At 45.3% G+C, this 24,853-nt stretch overlaps 1 protein-coding gene across 1 annotated transcript in view; it reads left to right on the top strand.

The window, feature by feature from the left end:
* LOC146042937 (layilin-like) overlaps positions 1-23,981 on the top strand; it is a 42,283-nt gene extending 18,302 nt beyond the window's left edge. The window contains exons 7-9 of the mRNA XM_083163224.1: positions 5,482-5,556; positions 6,837-6,933; positions 23,053-23,981. Coding sequence (XP_083019350.1) covers positions 5,482-5,556; positions 6,837-6,933; positions 23,053-23,416 — 536 coding nt within the window. The 3' untranslated portion in view covers positions 23,417-23,981. The remainder of the gene's footprint in view (positions 1-5,481; positions 5,557-6,836; positions 6,934-23,052) is intronic.
* Positions 23,982-24,853: the final 872 nt, after the last annotated feature.

The following is a 24,853-nucleotide window of genomic DNA, read 5'->3' as shown; positions in this document are numbered from 1 at the left end:
GCTCCTTACTGCCAGGGTACAGACTGTGTGTGAGAAATGACAGTTAAGGGCTTAATACATTTGTCCCACAGCCTGTGGCTCGGCAGTTAGCAGATGATTGGCTGGTACATTGGGGGTAGGGTACAAATATTGCAATAGCACTTCCTGGTTTGCCCCTTCACTTAGGTGAGGCAGAAAGCATTGTCGATGAGATGTACTGTAACATCTCATTTGTCGATGTGGAGGAGTGAAAGCTGTCTCCTTTAGATATCCTTAAGAAAGGCCATAGTGCATGCGCCTAATGCAGAAGTGATATGTCTCTTGTTCAGCCCGGCAGCTTACGCAGCCAGGGATAAAGTTGTTGCTGCTGAGATGTATGGGCATCAACAACTGTAGCTGTCAAAATGTATAGCTGCTGCTGTCAGCACAATCAGTGCCACTGACCATTCATACATTGCCTGGCACATTGATGTGATATCTTGTAGATAGCAGTGCGGATAATGACAGAAGTGCACACAGCCCCCAGCGTTTGCCGGTAATCACTGCTTTCTTAAATGGGGTAGATGCAATATCAGTGCACATAACGAGCGATGATACCGCTTCTCCCCATAAAGCCTAGTCATACATATACTCCTTTACCTCTCACCACCTTACCGCTCTCCAATGTTTACTACATCTCCCCTAAGAGAGGAAGGAGCATGTGTGCATTGCCCGTATGGTCCCCCATCTACTATAGCAGGACAGAGGGCAGACAGAGGGCGTACAGAAGGAGGACAGAGGGCGGACAGAAGGAGGACTGAAGGAGGATAGAGCTTATGGGCCCCATACATCAGCAATTAATTGTGACAATTTTCAGATATGGACATGATTGCCACAATTAATTTTAGATGTGTGGGCTCCCCCTTTTGGCAATCCCAATCAAAATCGCCAATCGATTGCTTAATCAGGTTTTTAAACATGTTTAATAATCTGGTATTATCTGCGGATCTTTTTTATATGTGTGGGCATTCCCAATGCGTCTTCTTCATCTATTTACATTACGAACAGCTGAAATGACAATCGATTGGGCAATTTCCAGATATGAAGATGCAATCTTTAGATGGAAAAATCTGCCGATCACTGAAATAAATCTGTAATGTGTGGGCAAAGTCAGATAGATTGTAAAATCCATTTATCTGGCCAAAAAATCCCTGGATCTGGAAATCCATAAATTGTGATTGCTGATGTATGGGGCCCATAAGACAGAGGCAGGACAGAGTCAGGACAGAGGGAGGACAGAGAAGGACAGAGGCAAGACAGAAGGACAGAGCGAAGAGAGAGTCAGGACAGAGGGAGTACACAGAAACCTCCATTGGGGCAGAAGGTAGAATGGAGTCACCCGTGATATGTTTATAGAATTTATAGGTACCTTCTGTCCCGAATGGCAGGAGATACAAACAATACTCCAAAAACATTGGAACATCCTTGCCACAGACCAAGAACTGATAACCATACTGGGAGATAGAGTACAAACAAGCTGGAGGAAATACCCAAACCTAAGAGATATTCTGGTGCATAGCCATTTCATCAAGAACAAACCAAAAGGAAATAAATACCAAGGATGCTTTAAATGTGGTGATTGTAACACATGTAAGCACACACTACAGGTAAAGGAGATAGAAGACAGATATGGAAAGAAGTTGAATATACATGATTTCATAAACTGTAAAACAACAGGAGTTATATATTGTCTACAGTGCCCCTGTGGTATGAAATACGTGGGTCTCACTAGCAGACAAATGAGAGTGAGACTCATGGAACACATAAGGAGCATTAAAAATGCAGAAAAAGACCGTAAGAATTTTAAAACCCTGACGAGTGTAGCAAGACACTTCCTGAGAGCACATAAAGGAGATCCATCAGAGCTCAGGATTTATGGCCTTGAAAAAGTCAAACTCGGAATTAGAGGGGGAGACATGAAAAATGAACTCCTTAAAAGAGAATCACGATGGATTTTCCTCATGAATAGTGTGGAGCCACTCGGAATGAACGAATACAACCAATTCTCATCCTTTCTATAAAAAGGAGGAGTTGGTAATCTCGATCCACTACTCCACATAAACTCCTCTGTAACAAACTAGCAAGAATCCATAACAAACCCTAATTTTAAAATAAGAACAAAGTAGATTTATATCACTGCTAAAAAACAGAAATTTACATATGCAGAAACTCACATCCTCACTTTCAAACTATTCTTCTAAAAAACACTATCTCCTATTTATTTATTCATATCCCCTTTGAGAAAAAGGAAGAAAAAAGTAAAAGGAGAAAAAATAAGAGAGAAACAGAGAAAAGGGAAAGAAGAGAAAAGAAGAATATAAGAATAAATGAAAAAAGAAAGGGATAAATTTAGAAACAGCAATGCGCATGAAAAAGAAAGATTAATAATTATTATAGTTTCATCCTTCTATCTCTTCTTCTTTTCCTTAAACAGACGGGATAGCTTCTAATCCATTAATAATATACAAAAAAATGCTGAGCATTTAAGTATGGGGAACATGATACCCCACAATAAATCCCCCTTTTTGCCAAGAAAACGGCACAGTATCTGGTTGATCAACTAGGATAATGGGACTAGATTAATAAATACCCAACCAAGTAGCGATATATACAAGAGATTACACACTATATTGAGAAAATCAGGTATATTAAAAATCCAATAACCATGATATAACAGATGGAATGAACATATGTATATATAAAAAGCATAGAATAAAGAAACAATATAAAACAGATATCAAATCGACTGCACCAATGAACATGCACATAAGAAACAAGGCAACTTATCTCAAAAGATAAGAGAAGCCCCTATATCACATATCTATATACACAGTTTTCACGTTTCACACAAAACGGAAGGAATCATTAATAATAAAATTTACCAATGAGAAAACACATCTTAGTCACTTAAAAAGGAATTCAACACAGTGATTAAAAGGATTGATACATCATAATATCACACTGTATCACCCTCTTATTTTAGACTATCTTTTATGATTTTCTAGCACCTTTATATTCACTTAGTCTATTTATTTATTTATTTATTTATTTGTTTGCACCTCACGAGTGATAACAACACAGTTAGTCTAACAAATTTCTTCTTCTTTCTCTTTTTTATAAAAAATAAAAAATTATATATTATCTCACAATAAGAACATCTAACTATGCATATTCAGGAATTGTAATCAATGTATACCCCACTGAACTAGATAAGAATAATCTGCCCTGACACCATAAGAAATAAGCAGAGACCTGATAAAACACCATATAATTAATCACAATATTAAACACCTATAAATAAATATAAAAAACAAATATGAATAATATTATTAAACATGGCGTAATCTCTAAAATATCTTTTACAAGATTCTTTGAATGAGCAACAAAAAAGACGCTCTATGTAAATATTTAAATGTAATAAAACATTAAAAATCATATCTGATGATGAACAAAACTGAGAGAAATATTAAATAAATGCAAGATTTGATAATACACTATATAAATAAAAATAAAATGTATAAGAATACAAAAGAATTAGCGGCAATTATACCAAATATCAGAGTGAACACTGAGATATCAATTAATGATGATAAAATAGCCCCTAAATACGACACCAAAGTGTCATAACAGTATTAACTGAGATCAACCAATCAGAAGAGATGGCAGGGGATTTAAACCCTTCCTGGGAGGCAAACGGGTTAATGCCTTGAGGAAGCTTAGGTGAAACGGCCGTTGGCAGCGAGTGGCCGCAGCTCCTCTGTCTTATATGTTCCTATAAGTGTCAAAATGTATATAAATGTGTTTGTAGCGATTATGTGGTAAAAGTTATATGTGGTGATAAACGGATAGGCAGCAAGTGGAAGCGCAGCCGAGTACTAGTACTGCTTGCATCAGATAGCCGGCTGCTGCTATAATACAAGCCGGTTATATTCTAATAACGGGCGAGCAGCTAGCAGTATAGCCGCCTCACTATATCGTCAGTGCGGACTTTAATAGCCGCTGCATGTCCGTTAAAACGGACAGGGATATAATAACAGCCAGCACGGCAATAGTATAAGGGCTATGCGGGGGTAAAAGCCGGCACATATTAGCGGCTACTATATATGTTTAACTAAACCCCATTTCAAGCAGCCCAATAATACTTCTCTAAGCTGTTACTCTATCCCTTATAATAACTCCTATTGATGTAACAGAATAAATATGAAATATGTGGGAAATGTGTTTTTCTGACTGTGCCACACAATAAATTGCGGCAGTCTCTAAAGATGTTATATGTGGGACTAATAGCCTAGCAATAATAAAGTGGTTATTACATGTCAAACTTTTGAAAAACTATACACTGGTGTGTAAAGCCACCAATAATATATTTGCACCTGTTCTTGTACCTAGAAATCTCTGAACTTTGAATAAAACAGTGATTGGAATATTGATGCCTTCCATACACACCGTCCAATATTAAGAGCAACAATTACAATAGAAAGCAGTTTTGAGTGGGGTAAAAGCCTATAAATATAAGGCTGAGATATATTTCCCTTAGCTCAACAGCAACAATAAACTCGGCATTAAAAACAACAAAAGTCTATCTGAAGGTGTGATACTATCTAGACACCTTCAAACACTGTGGGAGTGGGGTAACAGCTCATAAATTTAAAAGTAGCTGATATTCTAATATCCCTTAACTCACGCACAGTGTAAAAATCAGAGACAGACATATACAGGAAACTTTGTTTTGAGGAGGGTGAAAGCCGAACAGTATAAAGTGGCGGATAATCTTAAAATTCCCCTAGCTCAAACAAGGTCACATATGGTATAATCGGAATACTGTATCCTCAGTCCATACTATTTAATGCTGAGCGGAACCATGTGCTCCTAACATACATTATAATATAAAGGACGGTGTATAGACTTTAATATTATTGAAACCACACATTGGACGATTGGTGGCACGTGTACACACTGTCCAATCACCCCGATAGTGCGGCTCCCACCCACACAGAAAGACTGACATCCTTGCCCTTAAATTTACCCACAACCACATCATACTAGTGAAATATCACTTATAATTGAAGACACATCTGTGCTACAACGAACCCTGACAATACAGGGAGGCATATTGAGCCTAAGTGACAGTCATTGGAGAATTACAAATACTGTCAGCCCGGATTAGGAACATACAGGGATATTATAAACCTGAAAACAAAAGATAGAGCCGAGCAGCGGCCATTACATTTTTAATCTTATTTCTGCTCTTTATTTCTTTCTATTGTTTTAATATTTCACCGAATTTTAATGCAAAAATATTAAAAGTTATATTTTATGTAACATAAAAAGGACTTCCAGTGCACCTACACTATACTTTCTTTCCCTGTGTGTTTTGTGTTTATAGAATGTATTCAGATGGGGAAGACCATGTGTTAAACTTCCTTAACTTCTCTCTATCTATTTTCTCTCCCATTTTTTAAGATGTTGGATCACTTGCCACCAGGGAACCAGAAGTGTCCATAAAAAACACAAATGAGACAGCCAAAGAAGCAGAAGGTATGTGTGACCGCCCTACTGAGAGAAGATTCATCATAGCCCCGCCCCCAGCGTTACAGTCCCGGAAAACAAAGAATTGTCTAGAGGGGGATGGGGCAGAGAAGACACAATTGCGCATCGATGCCCCTGCACCGCCCACAGCTTAGGAAGATCCCACACCCAATGTTATGCCGACCTGGCCGACCCCTCTGGGATAGGGCAACTAGAAAGTTGCCAAATATGGCATGGGGGCCTGTGCCTTCAGCCTCTACAGCAAGGGCAGAATGTAGCAATAGGAGCATGGGGGCCTGTGCCTATGGCCAGTAGAGCAGGGCTGGATGTAATACTAGGAGCATGGGGGCCTGTGCCTATGAGAAGCAGAGATGGGCTGGATGTAGCACTACTAGCATGGGGGCCTGTGCCTATAGCCAGTAGAGCAGGGGCTCGATGTAGCAATAGGAGCATGGGGACCTGTGCCTATGGCCAGTAGAGCAGGGGCTGGATATAGCACTAGGAGCATGGGGCCCTGTCCCTATGGCCAGTAAAACAGGGGCTGGATGTAGCACTAGGAGCATGGGGTCCTATTCCTATGGCCAGTAAAACAGGGGCTGGATGTAGCACTAGGAGCATGGGAGCCTGTGCCTATGACCAGTAGAGCAAGGGCTGGATATACTAGGAGCATGGGGTCCTGTGCCTATGGCCAGTAAAACAGGGGCTGGATGTAGCACTAGGAGCATGGGGTCCTGTGCCTATGACCAGTAGATCAGTGGCTGGATATAGCACTAGGTGCATGGGGGCCTGTGCCTATGACCAGTAGAGCAGGAACTGAAGTTTAGGAATATTATTTGGGCAGGGGAGTGACATCACTATGGGATGTGGGGGTTGCAAAAAAAAATTCCAGCCCCTGCTAAGTGACAGGAGCCGGGTGCTGCTCTGTAACATATGCAGCACCTGGTTCCTGTCACTGTGTAGGAGCCAACAATGCAGCTAACCCAGACCCCAAGGGCAGCCCACATCTCCGGGACCCCAGTAGGGACAAAAGAGGGGTCAGGACACAAAGCCACACCCAATCCCATGTAGTCACACCCTTTTTTCATGGTACGGGCTAGAGGCACACACAAAGATTTTGAAAGACCACACTAGGGTAAATGAAGCCCCTGGTGGAGGACCCAATAACATTGATGCGCTATATAAATAATACATAACTAGGCTGTATTCCCACCAGGGACCAAACCTATTTCCAGCATTGTGTGTACATGGCCGATACACCCAGATGAGTGACTTTGTCTTTGTCATTTCAGAGACTTATCTACATTTTATTCTTATTGCAACCATCCCGCTGCTGACGCTCTTGTTGATTTTTATCGGAGTCTTGTGCTGCTGTATCATAGAGAGAAGGCAAGTATGACAGACAGCTCTCCATCAGATCTGTACGATGTGTTATCTGCATCCCTTAGGATGAAATAAACGTAAGAAATCCACATATAGGGGCATATGTACTATGTACTAATTATCATACCCAGCCCCATTCCGACCCTGGATGGTACACAGCAGAAAAGATCGACAGTCAACAGGCCACAGGTCGACACATGGTCAAAAGGTCGACACAAGCAATAGGTCGGCATGGAAAAGGTCAACGGAAAAAAAATCAACATGCAGTTTCACGTCTTTGTGTTCTATATCAGTGGTTGCCAAACTGCGCCGCAGCTCCCTGGGGTGCCGCGGCGCAAGTGTCCCTAGAGGCCGCCCCTCGAGCAGGTAGAGGGGGAGTGAGGGCTGGGACTCGGAGGGAAGCAGGGAGTGTGTGCTGGGAGAGAGGCAGGGTGTGAGCGCCGGCGTGTGCGGGGACTGAGCGACGGGAGAGAGGCAGGGTTTGAGCACCGAGCAGGTGCAGGGATTGAGCACTGGGAGGGAGACAGGGAGTGAACCCGGGAGGGTTCATGCGGGATGACTCGGAGTCAGCCGGCCGCAGCATGGGAGGTATAAGCATGGTGCTCTTACCTGTGCATACCTCCCAACTTTGATGGAGGAGCAGGCGGGACAACGCTGAAGCCGGAATTTTTGGGGGGCGTGACCAAATTTTGGGGGCGTGGCCTATATTCGCAGCTCCCCGCGAGGCCACGCCCCCATTTTACCGCTATGGGGGCATGACCCAGAGGCTCTGTGAGCCTCTAGCCATGCCCCCAGCCCCCTGGCTGCAGGAATAGACGCTGGGGGGACTCCCAACAGCCCCCCTCACCGCGGGACACTGCCGGCCGCGGGAGGGACAGTGGGACAGGCCCTGATAATCGGGACTTTCCCTCTGAAATCGGGACTGTTGGGAGGTGTGCCTGTGTTCAGATGGTGGCGGCTGCCGGAATGCGCACAGCAGACAAGTGTCTCATGACAGGCAGACACTGTTGCATAGAAGAAAGCTATTTACTGGGGGGATGTTGGACTGTGAATTGTTATCCCTCCTTTACCTGTTAGACCTCAATGTGATGACTCCTTAGAATTCCGTGAGAGAGAGACCCTGTATAGAAATGATCAATAATCGGAGACCAAGTATGCAGGGTACAACTCTGGCTTTAATGGGGGATGTACCACATATTTATAACAATACATAGAATGTAGGCTCGACAAGCTAATAGGCTGGCATTTAGGTAGGTGGGGAAAGTACAATGTCTAGGGGGGGAGTACAAGCTACCATATAGGGACATGGTGTAACATACAGCAGTTTCGGACAAATCGCATGGTATACAGTTATCTCGAAGTGCATCACACAGAGTAAACTGAAACAGAATGGGGAAGTAGCAACACGTGACATGCAGGAAAAGAAACTTACAGAATGTGCAGGAGAAACGAAACTCAGAAGTACATTAAGAATGTAAAGGAGAAACGAAACTTAGAAGTACATTAAGACAAGATGGCTGATTAACCCTTCAATCCCCTCTTAGAATCATAGTCTCTCAGACTATCTGATTCTTATAAACGGCTTCCCTCTTCTGGCGTTGCTGTGTGACATAAGCAGCGTAATCTTCTGGGGAAGGGGTCTTGGCAGACAAATCAGTATACATAACAGGTGTAGCATTGTCTAGGTATTTTGCCCCAATCTTCTTGCACAGGGGGAAAACACAATAAGCAATAATCATAAATAATATCAGTACTACAAGTAGGAAAATGCCTAGCTGAGCTAAGGCATGTTTCCAATTGTTCATCCATCCAAACCAAGCACTCCAGGGGTCGGTGACACCTGAGTTCTTCTTGAGTTCGATGGATAGATCTTCTAACTTTTTAATAGCTAAAGTGATTTTACCGTTGGGACCTGTGTTGTCAGGTATGTACGTACAGCATCCTGTTACTTTATTAATATACACACAAGTTCCTCCTTTTTCAGCAAGAATCATATCTAAGGCCATTCGATTTTGGAATGTCATCTGGGAGGTGGCCTCTAATTGTTCAGCTATACCTTTCAAAGCATCTCGGGTATCATTAACAAATCTCTGCTGATTATAATACATATAATTTATCCATGCTACATTTTTATTGATTGTCACAATGGGTATCAGTGATTCAAAGCCGGCAGCAACTTCGTTTCGTGCTTTGAACTCATCTGGGACCCCTCTTGGGACACCAATAGTATCTATGTATACATGAGGATCAAAACTTTCCTTAGGTGTTTCTCTTTTACTTCTAATAATGTCTAGTGGTTTTGTTGTGGGTGCAGGTGTGGGTATTTCAATGCTGGAGGATAGAATGTGGATAGGCATAATTACTTTAGCCAGGGCACATTCTCCTTTCCATGTGTTTTCGAGTCTGGTTCTAATTTTCATATCACCACAGATAAAATAAATATCACCAAGGGACTTTTTCATAATGGGTAGGGCAAAGAATCTGCGAGTGGCACAGAATCCTTCAGGAAATACTTTCAAATCAGCTCCATTGGTGATATTTGAGTAATAACAAGTGTAATTACCTGGGTAGATGGTGATAGCGTTACCTGGGTTGGTGTGTTTAGACAAAATGGGGTAATTCCTTTTCCATGACTCACATTCATTATCTAATGTCTTATTATCAGTGTACAAGGTAAAAAAGCATTTATCCTCTGATTCTGGTATATTCAGGGGGACAGTACCTAGATGAGGTCTGGATTTAGCACATACATAACAATCAGTATTATTACTTTTATGGGCATTATATTTCATCCATTCTAACCAAAAATTAACATCTGAGAATCCAGTTTCCATAGCTATAGTATCTTCATAAGTGGGGTTGTTGATAGCTAACATGTCTTTGAACTTAACTATGTGTGGCATAAGAGGCTTACCTGTGTCATCCCTTCCCCTCTGTGCACTGGGGACATAGTTTTTATCATTATACATATCCTTTAGGTAGAAGGTTTGTCGGGGGCTAGGGACTAGGCCTCGGGGGAAGTGAAGTCCAAATACGTACAGGCCGCTGTCTTGGGGGCTGGGGTTTTCTATATTTATCGTAAACTGGCAGGGCTTGAGGGTCTTAGGTTTCCAGTACCCGCGGGGTCGGTCTGCGTTAGAGGAGGTGCAGCTGGTGGTGGGCCTAGAGATAGTCATTCTGTCTATGAGGGCCCTGTTATGTTTGTCTTTCCTGTTCAGGGCCTCGGTGGGGCGGTAATTCCACTTGTTCCCTGAATTCCAAGCTGCCGCCCCCCAATAATCGCAGTTGTGTCCCCAGTAATCACTTGTTACACAGATATAAATAACTTTGGGCCTTAAGTTGGACTTTGGTACTTGATCGAATCGCATGGCTAGATCGATTTTTTCTCTCTTTTTAGCTATTTTTGGGAATTGGAAATAGTCAAGCACAAATGTGGCAACATGGGTATTAGATGAATTATACCATAGGGTTAACAGTTCGTCATCTCGAGTTATATTTACTTCAGCTTTAAGGGGTATATATACTGCAAGACCTAGCAAAGTCACTAGGGCTAAAGTGGGGGGAATCATTTCTCTCAAAGTCCCCCTCGGCTTCAGGAGTTTGTAAATCCTCGTCCTCGGTGTCTCCAACCGGCAGTTCTTCTCCAGGGTGGAGGTCAGGGTTGTCTACCCTCGTTAGTACCTCGCTGGTCCAGCCTGTGTCAATCTCTGAATCGGTGTCGACCTCTGTGTCGATAGCAGCTGAAGTTGGGATTTTCTTTACTCTGGATGCGTGGATCCACGTTGGTCCCTCGTCTGTAAGAACAGCCGTTCTTGTGACAGCGACCACTTCTGTCTCTGGTCCGTATGCGAAGTCTCCGGGGTTCTTGTTCCTTGGCAGGATCTTCACAACGACCTTGTCTCCAACCCTGAATGGGTGAGTGGGTATCTGTGGATGAGAAGGATTTTTAAAGATAACATTTTGTTCAATCTCATCTAGTTTCTGTATTAGGGATCTTATGTATTCTTCTCTTATTACTTCTAAGTCCCCTTCCGCTATGACTAATGGTTTCTTCGCCCAGGGCGTGGGGAAGGGTCTGCCCATTAGCACTTCGAAGGGGGAATAACCTAGAGTCTTTTGTGGCGTCATTCTAATTTCAGCCAGTATGATGGGAAGGACTGTCTTCCATTTGCTGAAGGTGCCGCCTGTTGCTTTTCTCAATTTATCCTTTAAAGTCCTATTCATTCGTTCCACGATACCTGAGCTCTGGGGATGATAGGGAATGTGGAATTTCCATTGGATTTGCAAGGCTTTAACTAGAGCTTCAGTGACTTTTGCAGTAAAGGCTGATCCTTTATCGCTATTGATTTGTAGTGGGCATCCCCATCGCGGAATGATCTCCTGCGTGAGAATGCGGGCAACTGTTTTTGCGTCCTCGGACTTTGGCCCTTATTCTGGTTGGTGCGGCCGGAGCCGCACACGGTGCTCCGGCCGCACAAACCAATCCCCGCCCACGAGACGGATCGCCACGGCCGTCCGTACACGGACGGCTGGCGATCCGCATAAAAATGGTGGGGCGTACGCCTCCACCATGGTGGGAGCTGCCCCCTGCTTTCGATGGTCGTCGACCATCGAAGGCAGGGCCGCACGCCACAGCAGCTCCCGCAAGCTGAGACCACACGGACAATCGTCCGTGTGATAGCTTGTATGGGGGCTGAGAGCTGACATCCGGCGACGTCAGCTTTCCGCCCCCATCAGTGGCGTCATACCCTGATTAGCATGCATACGCCCCGCGTTTGCATGGGAACGCCCATGAAACGCGGGGCGTATACATAGGGAAATGAGGGTATGAAGCCCCTCACGCCCCTATACGCCCCCTTTGCGGCGGACGAAATACGTCTGCGGCGAATGGGGCTGCACATGCGCAGATTGACCTCTGCGCATGTGCAGACTAAAAACATCGGCGGTACGGCCGCACGCGGGCCGTACCGTCCGATTCAGAATAAGGGCCTTTGTTGGAAATGCTTCTGGCCATCGCGAGAACATATCAACTATGACCAAAGCGTATTCTTGTTTTCCTGTACCTGGTATATGGGTAAAATCTATTTGCAGGTGAGTAAACGGGGTGGTTGGGTATTCAAGATGCTGGTGTCTTGCTTTGTTGGGGTTGTTTGGGTTGTTTCTAAGACACACAATACATCTGCTAACATATTGGTTTACAAGTTCTTTTGCATTTGTGATGTAAAAATCATTGGTGAGGAGCAGTGTTGTCGTGACTTTACTGTGGTGACCTACTCCGTGGTAGTGTGCTATGAACAGTGAAGCACTTGTTTGGGGGATACACGGTTTCCCCTCTTTGCAGATTAATCCAGTCTGTGGATTCTTCTGCAGAATTGGATATGTCCAATCTGATAAATCAGAGTTAGAGGCAGCCGCCTGTAATTCCGTAAGTAAGTATGTGTCATCTAAGGATGGTGGCGAGATTACGGCCAGTGTGAGATTGTATGTGGATGTGGTAGCAGCCTGTTTTGCAGCAGTGTCAGCAAGGGCATTGCCCCGCGAGATATCGTCCTTTCCTCCGGTGTGTGCTTTGCAGTGGAGGATGGCAATGTGTGAAGGCAGTGTGATTGCATGTAGGAGATCAGTGATTAATTGGGCATGTGATATGCCTTTTCCATCAGCGCCTGTGAAGCCTCGACGCTGCCAAATCATACCATGGTCGTGGACAACGCCATAGGCATATTTGGAGTCTGTGTAAATAGTGACAGGCTTTGCAGTGTATAGGTGGCATGCTCTTGTGAGAGCAATTAGTTCAGCAGCTTGTGCTGATTGTAGAGGAACTGCTTTTGCTTCAAGAACAGTTTGAGGAAGTTTAACTACTGCGTAGCCTGCCTGGTACGTGTTGTCATTTGGTCGACTGCAAGATCCGTCAACAAAAATTATGTCGGCGTCAGGTATGGGCACAGTCGACATGTCACTTCTGGGTGAAGTTTCTGAGTCAATTGTCAGAGAACAGTCATGTGGAGGAGGTGCCTCGTCGTCAGGTCCTTTTAAGCCTAAAAGGGCATTGAGTATGGGCACCGGTCCCTCTGAATTTGTTGCGTACTTGATAATGAGTGATGGGTTACCTAGTAGGAGTACCTCGTAACCACTGAGTCTTTGGGCTGACATGTGTTGTGTATGTAAGCCTTTGAGGATGGACAATACGTTATGTGTAGTATGGAGAACGGTACTGTGTCCTAAAGTGAGTGCGGCAGCCATTTCAACAACCATTGCACAGGCAGCCAGTGCTCGAAGACAAGCAGGCATTCCTTGTACAGTGACCGGCATTACCTTTGAAAAGAATGCGACGGGTCGCATTTTGCCTCCATGATATTGTGTTAGTACCCCCGCCATAGTTTTACAGGTGTCCCTTGCAAACAGGTGAAATGGCAAAACATAGTTGGGGAGACCAAGCGCGGGGCTTTTAACTAACATTGCTTTGAGCTTTTCATATGCAGAAAACATTTCATTTGACCATTGTATGACTTTGGGTTTGTCTCTGAGTGTGCATTGTCTCAAGATATTATCGTAATAGGAACAATCAGAAATCCACTGTCTGCAGTAATTTACCATACCCAAGAAAGACAGCATATCCTTCTGGGTAGCTGGGGTGACCAGGCCCAGTACAGACTGTATGCGTTGTGGGCTGATTTTCCTTTCTCCCTCAGAGAGCACAAAACCCAAGTAATTGACATGCTTTTGACACCATTGCATTTTTGTTTTGGACACCTTGTGTCCACATTCACATAACCAGTTTAACAGTGATATACCATCCTCCCGGCTGGCCTCCTCCGTTGGACTACAGAGTAGCAGATCATCTGCATACTGTAGCAGGACAGAACTATGGGGGGGGTGCCATGGAGCCAATGTGGCTTGGAGGACTATGCTATAGACTACTGGGGAGTCAATATAGCCTTGGGGTAGAGGGCACCAGGTGAGTTGTCTACCTTCAAAAGAAAAAGCAAAAAGTAATTGGGTCTCTGCATCGATCGGAATGCTAAAAAATGCGTTTTTCAAATCCACAACGGAGAAAAAGGCTGCATCTGCAGGGATGGCTGAAATGAGTGTGTTTATGTCTGGCACTATTGGTGCAATTGGGACTATGAGGTCATTTACCTTCCTCAAGTCCTGTACAAATCTAATGCTTCCATCAGCCTTAGCGACCGGGTTGATGGGTGTGCAGTATGGTGAGATCACATATCTCAGTATGCCTTGTTCTAAGAACTCCTGTATCATTGGTCTAAGACCTTCAATTTTCTCTGGTGAGAGTGGGTACTGTTTGATGTATACTTGACTTGAATCTGGTTTGAGTTTGGCTTTGTATGGCGTACAGGGTATGAAGCCTGTGTCATAGGGACCGTTGGCCCAGATTCCTGCGTTGATTTTGTCAATTGAAGCGTTAAGTGAGTCTTGGGACATTAAGAAGTGTGGTGAAGTGACGTGAAGTCCACTTCCCTTGGGTGAAGGTGTGATGGAGATGCGGAATTTATTGAAAAGGTCCCTTCCCAATAAGTTGACAGGGCATTCTGCGATGACCCTGAATTGATGTTCACCTAAATAACGTCCGTTTACAGATTGTATGGTCAGTTCGTCAGTCAGGTAAGTGTCAGTGGGTATCCCGTTGATTCCCATTGAAGGAGTAGTCTTTTGTAATTCACCATCATAGTGTAAGGAACACAGGACACTGGTTGTGGCACCGCTATCTACCAAAAAGGGTAGTTTCTTCCCATTCACATATAGGGGGACATTTACCAAAATGGATTCGTAGAAAAAAGGTGTATTCGTAGGGAGAAATACACCTTTTTTTTACGAATTTGTATTTTCGGGATTTACAATCCCAAAAATACAAAAATTCGTAGTCCTAAAGATGGAACATTCGTATTTGTATTTACAAATACGAATGTCTACACCATCGATAGAATACGACAGAAATCACCATTCAAAAGAATGGTGGTTTCTGATTTACTAAGCAGCCGTACTGATAATACGGCTGCTTAGTGGTGTAAAACACCCACGCAAATACGACAGGAAAATAGAACACCATTTTCATGTCGTATTTGCGTTTTAGCCTGCACGGATCAGTCAGATCCGTGCAGGCTTCAGTGTAAAAAAATAGAAAAAATAAATAAATAAAAAAAAAACCGGCGTGGGGTCCCCCCCACAGCCGAAACCAGCACCAGGCTGACAGAGCCTGGAGCCGGTAATTAAAAATCAGGGAACCCGACAAATAGGGGTTCCCCGATTTTTAACAACCAGCCCCAGGCTCCTGCTCTGGGGCTGGTTCCCAAAATACGGGGGACAAAATGACTAGGGGTCCCCCGTATTTTAAGAACCAGCCCCAGGCAAAACCAGCCAGCAGGCTAATGCCACAGCCGGGGGGAGACTTTTTATGCAAGTCCCCCCGGCCAAAGCATTAACACTACCGACCAGTCAGCCTGGCCAGGGGCCCTGGGGGAGTGGGGACCCCCCCAATAAAGGGGTCCCCCCCCTCCAGGACTTACCTGACCAGGCTGAAGCCTGGTGCTGTCCTCGATGCCCCTGGGCGGTGGGCATCGAGCTGATAGTTGTGTAAAAAATAGAAGAAACCATTGTTTTTTACTGTGGCACTACAAGTGCCAGCAAGCCTCCCCAGCAAGCTGGGACTTGGAGAACCACAAGTCCCAGCCTGCTGGGCATTAAAGGGCCCGCTGGGTCTTGTAGTGCCACAGTAAAAAAAATAGTTAAATAAAACACACTGACACACATTTTAAATAAAAGTTTAATACATACAAAACACACATACTGATACTTACCTAGCTTGATCCCGTTGGTAGGTCGCTGGCTCCGGTGTCGGCGGCTCCGTGTCGGCGGCTCCGTTGTCGGCGGCTCCGTGTCGGCGGCTCCGGGGTCGTCGGCGTCCTGTCCGAAGATAATCCATGTTGGACCTGTGGAAGGAAATCCTACTCACCCAGGTCCTGCATGGATGGTCTTCGTTCCTCATCCGTCGACATCCCGGTCTTCTGACAGCTGCTGGCGACTTCCAGTAGCTGTCGGCATCTTCCGCGACGCTCCCCGGCTTTCAGAGCCGGAGAGAGAACCTTCCTGGTCGGCGTCTGGGCTCAGAATGAATTCTGGCCAATCAGGAGCCGCCTAGCCGCCTAGCGGCCAATCAGGAAAGGTCTTTCCTGATTGGCCGCTAGGCGGCTAGGCGGCTCCTGATTGGCCAGAATTCATTCTGAGCCCAGACGCCGACCAGGAAGGTTCTCTCTCCGGCTCTGAAAGCCGGGGAGCGTCGCGGAAGATGCCGACAGCTACTGGAAGTCGCCAGCAGCTGTCAGAAGACCGGGATGTCGACGGATGAAGAACGAAGACCATCCATGCAGGACCTGGGTGAGTAGGATTTCCTTCCACAGGTCCAACATGGATTATCTTCGGACAGGACGCCGACGACCCCGGAGCCGCCGACACGGAGCCGCCGACAACGGAGCCGCCGACACGGAGCCGCCGACACCGGAGCCAGCGACCTACCAACGGGATCAAGCTAGGTAAGTATCAGTATGTGTGTTTTGTATGTATTAAACTTTTATTTAAAATGTGTGTCAGTGTGTTTTATTTAACTATTTTTTTTACTGTGGCACTACAAGACCCAGCGGGCCCTTTAATGCCCAGCAGGCTGGGACTTGTGGTTCTCCAAGTCCCAGCTTGCTGGGGAGGCTTGCTGGCACTTGTAGTGCCACAGTAAAAAACAATGGTTTCTTCTATTTTTTACACAACTATCAGCTCGATGCCCACCGCCCAGGGGCATCGAGGACAGCACCAGGCTTCAGCCTGGTCAGGTAAGTCCTGGAGGGGGGGGACCCCTTTATTGGGGGGGTCCCCACTCCCCCAGGGCCCCTGGCCAGGCTGACTGGTCGGTAGTGTTAATGCTTTGGCCGGGGGGACTTGCATAAAAAGTCTCCCCCCGGCTGTGGCATTAGCCTGCTGGCTGGTTTTGCCTGGGGCTGGTTCTTAAAATACGGGGGACCCCTAGTCATTTTGTCCCCCGTATTTTGGGAACCAGCCCCAGAGCAGGAGCCTGGGGCTGGTTGTTAAAAATCGGGGAACCCCTATTTGTCGGGTTCCCTGATTTTTAATTACCGGCTCCAGGCTCTGTCAGCCTGGTGCTGGTTTCGGCTGTGGGGGGGACCCCACGCCGGTTTTTTTTTTTATTTATTTATTTTTCTATTTTTTTTTACACATTGCAGCCTGCACGGATCTGACTGATCCGTGCAGACTGCTAGAAATAATTCGTATTAGCGGCCGTATATACGGCCGCTAATACGAATTCCTACGACATCGGTGGGTTACAAAGCAGTCGTATATGACTGCTTTGTAAATCCCCCTCCGGAACACGACTTTGCATACGACTTAAACAGTCGTATGCAGTCGTAGGGAAAATACCAATACGAAAAACTAGGTTTTTCATATTGGTAAATTTCCCCCATAATGTGACAAGGGGTGCATCTTCCCAGTGGGTGGTAAATTGGACAAAAGATGGGACACCCTCCTCCGGGCCCCGTCACAGGGTGGGGTCGGACCAGTCAACTCTAAAACGTACATGGTCTTGGACCGGTGTGGGGCCACGGGATGGTCTGGGTGGCCCTTGTGTGAAAGGTGGTTGTTGGGGCCTTTGTGGGCCTTGTGGAGGTCGGTATGGTTGTTGTGGTCTTTGGGGTGGGAATGGGCATTCCCTAGCCCAGTGTGTATCTTGGCCACAATTGTAACATGTTGTTTGTTTTGCTATTGCGCCAGTGTTATTATCTCTGTTGTAAGGAGGGGCCCGATGGTGTTGGTGTGGTGGGCCTTGTGATGGTCTGAAGGGTTTCCTTTGACCATATTGGGGTGCCCTACTCTGTCTATTTGGTGGGCCCCTGTTGTCTTGTTGATAACTGTGTGTTGTGACAATTGTCTTTTTCATGTCAAAACATCCAGCTGCCTCCTTTTCATACAAATGGGTCTCAAATTCCTGGAGGGTGTCTGAAGTCCAGGAAGAGACACTTTGTTTAACTGGCGTGGAAATGGAGGGGTGTAGGTTATTGATAAAGGTGGAAATGAGTAAAGGGAATATTTCAAGAAGTAGTCCCGCTTCCTCAGTCCAGCATCTTTTAAATCTCTTCCAAAATTCAGTGACTGATTCAGTGGGTTTTTGTTTGCACGCCACTGCGACAGGCAATGAGGACCTCATTTTGAAGACCTTGGTCATTCCTGCTTCTATTTCTTTCCACATTGTGGCTATTCCTTCTGAATTATTTAAGGGGTAGTTTGCTGTTCCTACCGTGGTTGTAATGTTTTTGAAACTTTTGATCTTATTCCAATCCCATGCATGGTGATGGTCGATTACATTATCAACAATCAGTTTTATGTCATCATGGGTGTAATTTCTGCCTACACATGCTTTCTTCAGATAGGCAATGGTTCCTGCCGCGGTTACAGAGGGTTTTGGGCAGTGTTTAATGATCCTATTTAGGTCTTCTATGTCAATTGGTTTAACAAGTAATTGGTCACCAATTGTCATGAAGGGACAGTATTGAGTTGTTGTGCCATCATAGGTGGCACCAGATTTTGTTGTCTTCGGGCCAAGTTGTGTAGTAACTAGTGATTTGTCTGCATGTACTCTGGTGCCTTTTGTTAAAGGTTCTTTCTCTTCTCCTTCTAATAGAGGCATATCCTCCGTATTAGTTTCCTTTTTATCCTTTAAACTAAGATCTGGTTTGGGTGGAGGTGCGGTAGGATGTAGAACATGGTGACCCACGGCCATCAGTTCTGTATCTGTGAGGGAAGGATATACTGGACTGTAAGGTGGAGGTGACAGGATTTTTAGTGATTTGTTATATCTAACTTCTTCAATATTGTGGAGTTTAGTGGTGACGGCTTTAATTTTCCTTTGTTTCTTAGACAGGTTTGTGTCATGCCAGAAGGGAGCAATAGTAAGCCATTGTTCTCCTCCTGCACGCATATATTTCATATCCCATTTGGGATCTCCTGTATAATATGGCCAGGCTTCCTTGTCCTCTAGACAAAGACCTTTGACCATATCCATGAAGAAAGGGTAGTTTGATCCTTCTCTGGGGAAAGGGTTGGGACTTACGGCTTCTGTCCACCCTGCTAAATTGTCTACCCATGGATTAACTAAGAAGTAATCCGTGGATGAATTACGGGCAACATATTCCTTACATGTTTCACTAGGTAATGGTGGTGGATAGACTGTTTTATTCTTACTATTATTTCCACCCATGTCGGGGTATGATTGTGTATCAATATTTCTGACTGTGAATGAGAGCGTGGAAAGTTCTTAATACTCAGACCAGGGGCGCCGTCTCAGTCAGGCAGGTCGGGACCTGTGGCAGCAGACTGTGAGGGTTGGTCTTTATCTGAATATTATATGAACTATATTTCCTCTAAGTACATCCCATTAATATAAAATTTTTAGTACAAAATGTTAGTGAAACAACAGACCGTCTACGTGACGGTGGACAGAGTCTTGTTGTTATGTGAATACTGTATATGAAGCCTCACGTAGCGTTATCCTTAGAGGTAAGGAAGCATCAAGGCCGCTAGTCTGTTGGCATACAGTAAACAATATTTTCCTGATGTTATTGTGCGTGAACTTACCAACCGCACTTACAATGGTTATACAGATATCAATTGTGTGTTCACTTACCAACCACACAAAGGATATTCAATAGAACAGACAGTTTTAAACATACAATAAATGAAGACAGAAAAGAATGGCCATAAAGAGACGAGTGATCAAATTGAGGTCACTAAATCGGACCCCAGGTCCTGTCTATGTGTCCCAGACACAAATGTCAATGTTCAGATCCCAGATCTGTGTGCGCACATTGAAGTGAAGTCCCTGACTTCAGAAGTCCCAGACTTCGTAAAAGTGTTCTTCTGTTCCCGGAACAGAGATACACGGGTTCAGATTCAGACTGTCTGCAATCCCACAAAGACAGAGAGATTACTCGTCTGTCAGTCTGGGGACAGACTCTGAATCCCGGACTCGCAGCCCCCAGCTGTTGGACTGTGAATTGTTATCCCTCCTTTACCTGTTAGACCTCAATGTGATGACTCCTTAGAATTCCGTGAGAGAGAGACCCTGTATAGAAATGATCAATAATCGGAGACCAAGTATGCAGGGTACAACTCTGGCTTTAATGGGGGATGTACCACATATTTATAACAATACATAGAATGTAGGCTCGACAAGCTAATAGGCTGGCATTTAGGTAGGTGGGGAAAGTACAATGTCTAGGGGGGGAGTACAAGCTACCATATAGGGACATGGTGTAACATACAGCAGTTTCGGACAAATCGCATGGTATACAGTTATCTCGAAGTGCATCACACAGAGTAAACTGAAACAGAATGGGGAAGTAGCAACACGTGACATGCAGGAAAAGAAACTTACAGAATGTGCAGGAGAAACGAAACTCAGAAGTACATTAAGAATGTAAAGGAGAAACGAAACTTAGAAGTACATTAAGACAAGATGGCTGATTAACCCTTCAGGGGACTAGAAGTTTTATGTTTACATGGGACGGGGGGGGGTAATACGATGGTGCAGCATAGCAGGGAGTTCTACTGCTGGGGTGTGTAGTGCAGAGCCGGATTAAGGCAAGGGCTCTGGGGGTCTCTGAAAGGGCCCCCCCCTCCAGCCACGATCAAATCGGGTCCGGTGGCTCGCTGCACTCGCCACACAATATAAAATCAACTCCATGCGCAGTGATTATGAACAGGTAAAAATATCGGCCGATATCACATCCGATATATCGGCTGCCGTGAAACTAAACAAGTACCTTTTTTTTTTCTAGGTGCAGCGGTAGTGACAGAGATGCAAGGGTTGTTACATTGCATCTCTTTGTAGGGGCCATAGCGATGGGGATGCTTGGCCCTGTGCGTCGCTATCACCCCCGGCTATTAATATCCACCATGCCGGATATTAATCGGCTAGGGCCAGTGTTCTCAACAGAAAACATTGGCCCGGACAGATGGCTCAGCACACAGCGCTGACACATCACTGTGTGCTGAGTGATCTGGCATCTTCCTGTGTTGTAGGCCCCTTAAGATGACCTGTTTTTCTCGGCTACTCCAAATGACCAAATGAGCCGGTTCTTCTTCTTTCATCCTACTACACCAACCTCGCTATAAATTTATGGTACTTGTTTCCTATCTGGGCGCCCAGGTTTTCTACGTACGGCACCGTAATGAAATCGGATCGCATCGCATCGGATTCGGTACTCGATGATGTACGATGGTATACGATGCGATGCGATCCGATTTCCCATAGGAAACAATGTGAAATGGCTCAATTTAGCCAAATTATCATAGGAACAATAGTAAATGGGCCAAAAACACCCCTGAACATTGAAATGTCCCCCCAAAAGTAGTTGACGCCACCCCGCCATCAACGTGAACCCGAAGCGTGGCGAGCGCAGCGGTACGCGTCCTCCGACCTTTTCATGCCCTACTATCCACTAGGGCGTGGAGTGAGAATAGAATAGTGTGGCGAGCGCAGCGAGCCCCGCGAGGGGACGCGGATACCTTCACAGGTAAACGCGTCCCTTCGCGGGCTTCCCAGGTGTCCATGGCGACGCGGACACCTGGGAAGCCCGCGAAGGGACGCGTTTACCTGTGAAGGTATCCGCGTCCCCGCGCGGGGCTCGCTGCGCTCGCCACGCTTCGGGCTCGGTGGCTCGCTGCGCTCGCCACACTATTCTATTCTCGCTCCACGCCCTAGTGGATAGTAGGGCATGAAAAGGTCGGAGGACGCGTACCGCCGCCCCTCGCGGGCTCGCTGCGCTCGCCACGCTTCGGGTTCACGTTGATGGCGGGGTGGCGTCAACTACTTTTGGGGGGACATTCCACTGCTCTGTGGGTTTTTTTGGGGTTTCTGGCCCATTTACCATTCTTCCCTATGCTGATTTGGGTAAATTGATCCATTTAACATTGTTTCCTATGGGAAATCGAATCGGATCGCATCGCATCGCATCGTTCAATATCGTGTATGTGTATTTGTGGTATCCGATGCGATGCGATCCGATTTTTATACAGAGAATAGCATGGTGCGCAATTAACTTAGCGGGCGCCCAGATAGGAAACAAGTACCAAATTTATTCCTATTTTTTTTTGCATGTGACGGGTCACCTAGTTACCCATATTAAATTATTTTGGCTTAAGGGTGCCTTGAAAAAGTCTTGAAGACCCAAAGGGTGCCTTGGACTGAAAACGTTTGGGAACCACTGGTCTATGTTGACATAGGTTGACATGTACACCGTATAAGCTGCATTGATCTAATTCCCCATGTTATCTGTTATGGGACCTGTACTGAACACCAATAGTCAACAGGAGCATTTATTAAGAGGTCCCTTTTCTCCCACGCAGAGGGATCTATAGATGAAGTTACAGTATAGCTGTATTTTTAATAAAGATATTACAAAGGCCACTGGACGATAATCAGCTTCCCCAATACTGCAGAGTTGCCTACCCTCCTGCATTCTGCAGGAGACTCCCTGAAAGAGCAGTAATCTCCCTCTCTCCCTCATTAGTCCAGCAATCTCCCTCATGTCACCTAGCCCACATTACACTGTTACATCATAGTTACCTCCCCTCCTGCATTCTGCAGGAGACTCCCTGAAAGAGCAGCAATCTCCCTCTCTCCCTCATTAGTCTAGCAATCTCCCTCATTTCACCTAGGCCACATTACACGGTTACATTTTTGGGGAAAAAAAGGAATGAGAGATAGATACATTTACATTCAAGATTCCTCTCAGATGTAGCCGTACACACCCACACTTCTAGGTGCCACGTGCACAATCTCTTTTCACAATATCTCCATATATGGAACTAAACACTCAATGGGGGCGCTGTGCAAAATTCTACTACCAACTATAATCTCCCTGAAACTAGTTTTCCAAAGTAGGCATGTATGCAATACTGGCCTGCATCAGTAAGAGTTCAAATTTGCCCGACCTGTTTGTGCTCTGCACAGATGTGGCCATGCGCGAGTAGAGCTGCTCATTTTGCACATGCGCTATGGAAATGTGTTACCTGAATTTAATTAGGAATCATTTCATGTTCTTTAAGGAGACAAGAAAGAAGTGAAACCTCTGTTAAGGAACCCAGCTTCTGGTTGTCCCCAAATCGACGGAACAGCCCAAATCTGGAGATTTACAACGTCATCAAGCGGCAGACAGACGCCGATTTAGCAGGAACAAGACCAAATATTCGCAATACCTCCTTTCAGATCGCTTCAGGGGAGACCTCACCTCCGGACAATCTCTCAGGAGAGTATGATAACATGGGAAGAAACCTTTCGGAGAGTGGCTTTGTTACACTGGCCAGCACAGAGAGTGGATTTGTTACTAACGAACTATATGAGCTGTGTAACGACCGGTATGGGAGGAGCACAGAGTCAGGCTGGGTAGAAAATGAAATCTATGGCTACTAAATAAAAACAATAAAAAAAAACAATGGGACAAATACATGAAAACAGAAGATGCAATAAATGCAGACCGTGTTCTTCCACAACAATAACATGACACTGGCTGCCTATGGTTTTTTTTCATGATTTGAAAAAAAACATCCCAGAAATATGCATCACAGATCTCGCTGTCCTACCCAAAATGGATTTGCAAAAATAAAAGTTTTTTTTTTATTTTTTAAGATTCATGTTACTGCTATTTCTAAGTAGATTTCTCATCTGCAATTAGACAGTTCACCACTAGATGTCGCTGCAGATAAAGGGACTACAAGAGTATTTTTCCAAGTATTTACTGTTTTCATAAACTTCTAACAGCACGTTCTTGTGCTTGGTTTTGCACGTCCTTCCCTTGGTGAACTGAACCCAGTGGAACACGCTACCTCGAATGAAGTCTCCAGACATGCAAAATAGCTTCTCAAAGCCACCTTATTGTACTTCATATTGCTGATATCAGACAGTTATGTACATGTCAATATGTATGATCAATTCATAAGTGTATGTTTACATTGTTATTCATGTAATTCTATATTACATAACGCTAAAACATTGTTATTGTTATATTAGATAATACTTTAATATATATTCGTATTATGATGAGATATTGGGCCAAATGTAATACAGGGTTGCCGACTTTCAAATGCTCCTCTCCGGGAGAAGTCCAGAGAGGAGACTTTCATTACCCGTTCGGGGGGCAGGGCTTGACTGTGATGTCATTAAGCCCCGCCCCCATTACGGGAAATAGCCTAAATCACTGATCTCCGTGGAGGGGGCGGGGCTAAAATGACACGAGTGTGGCGTTTTAGCTCCGCCCTCTCCTCTGAGACCCGCGGATTGCGGCATTTAAATGCAGCGATCGGGGGGCTCAGTGGGGGTCTCCTGATTCCGGGAGGGTTGCCCACCCTTCCGGGGGGCCGGGAGGGGGTCCCAATTTTCGGGAGACTCCCAGTAATTCCGTGAGGGTCGGCAACCCTGATGTAATAGGGTGAGAGTTTCAGAAAGTGAGAGATTTTGGGAGAGTTTTCCCATGTTTTTTAAAGCAGCAATCAATTGCACTGCAAAACCAGGTTGATTTTGCCATGTAATTGATTGCTGCTTTAAAAAACATGGGTAAACTCTCCCAAAATCTCCCACTTTCTGAAACTCTCACCCTATGACATTTGGCCCTCTGAGTCTCATGCCAAGTTTAGCATACACCTATTTGCAAAATGTATCTTGCACGTTCACATTGTGCATGATTCAATCCAGGGGGATGCAGTCAAAATCCCGACGGTCAAAGTGGATAGTAGGGCATGAAAAGGTCGGAGGACGCGTACCGCCGCCCCTCGCGGGCTCGCTGCGCTCGCCACGCTTCGGGTTCACGTTGATGGCGGGGTGGCGTCAACTACTTTTGGGGGGACATTCCAC

Source organism: Crinia signifera, chromosome 19, assembly GCF_055691185.1.
Source record: "Crinia signifera chromosome 19, ASM5569118v1, whole genome shotgun sequence".
In the NCBI taxonomy this organism is placed as follows: Eukaryota; Metazoa; Chordata; class Amphibia; order Anura; family Myobatrachidae; genus Crinia; species Crinia signifera.
Note: the sequence above shows the minus strand (reverse complement) of the source record. Positions and strands in the feature narration are given on the sequence as shown.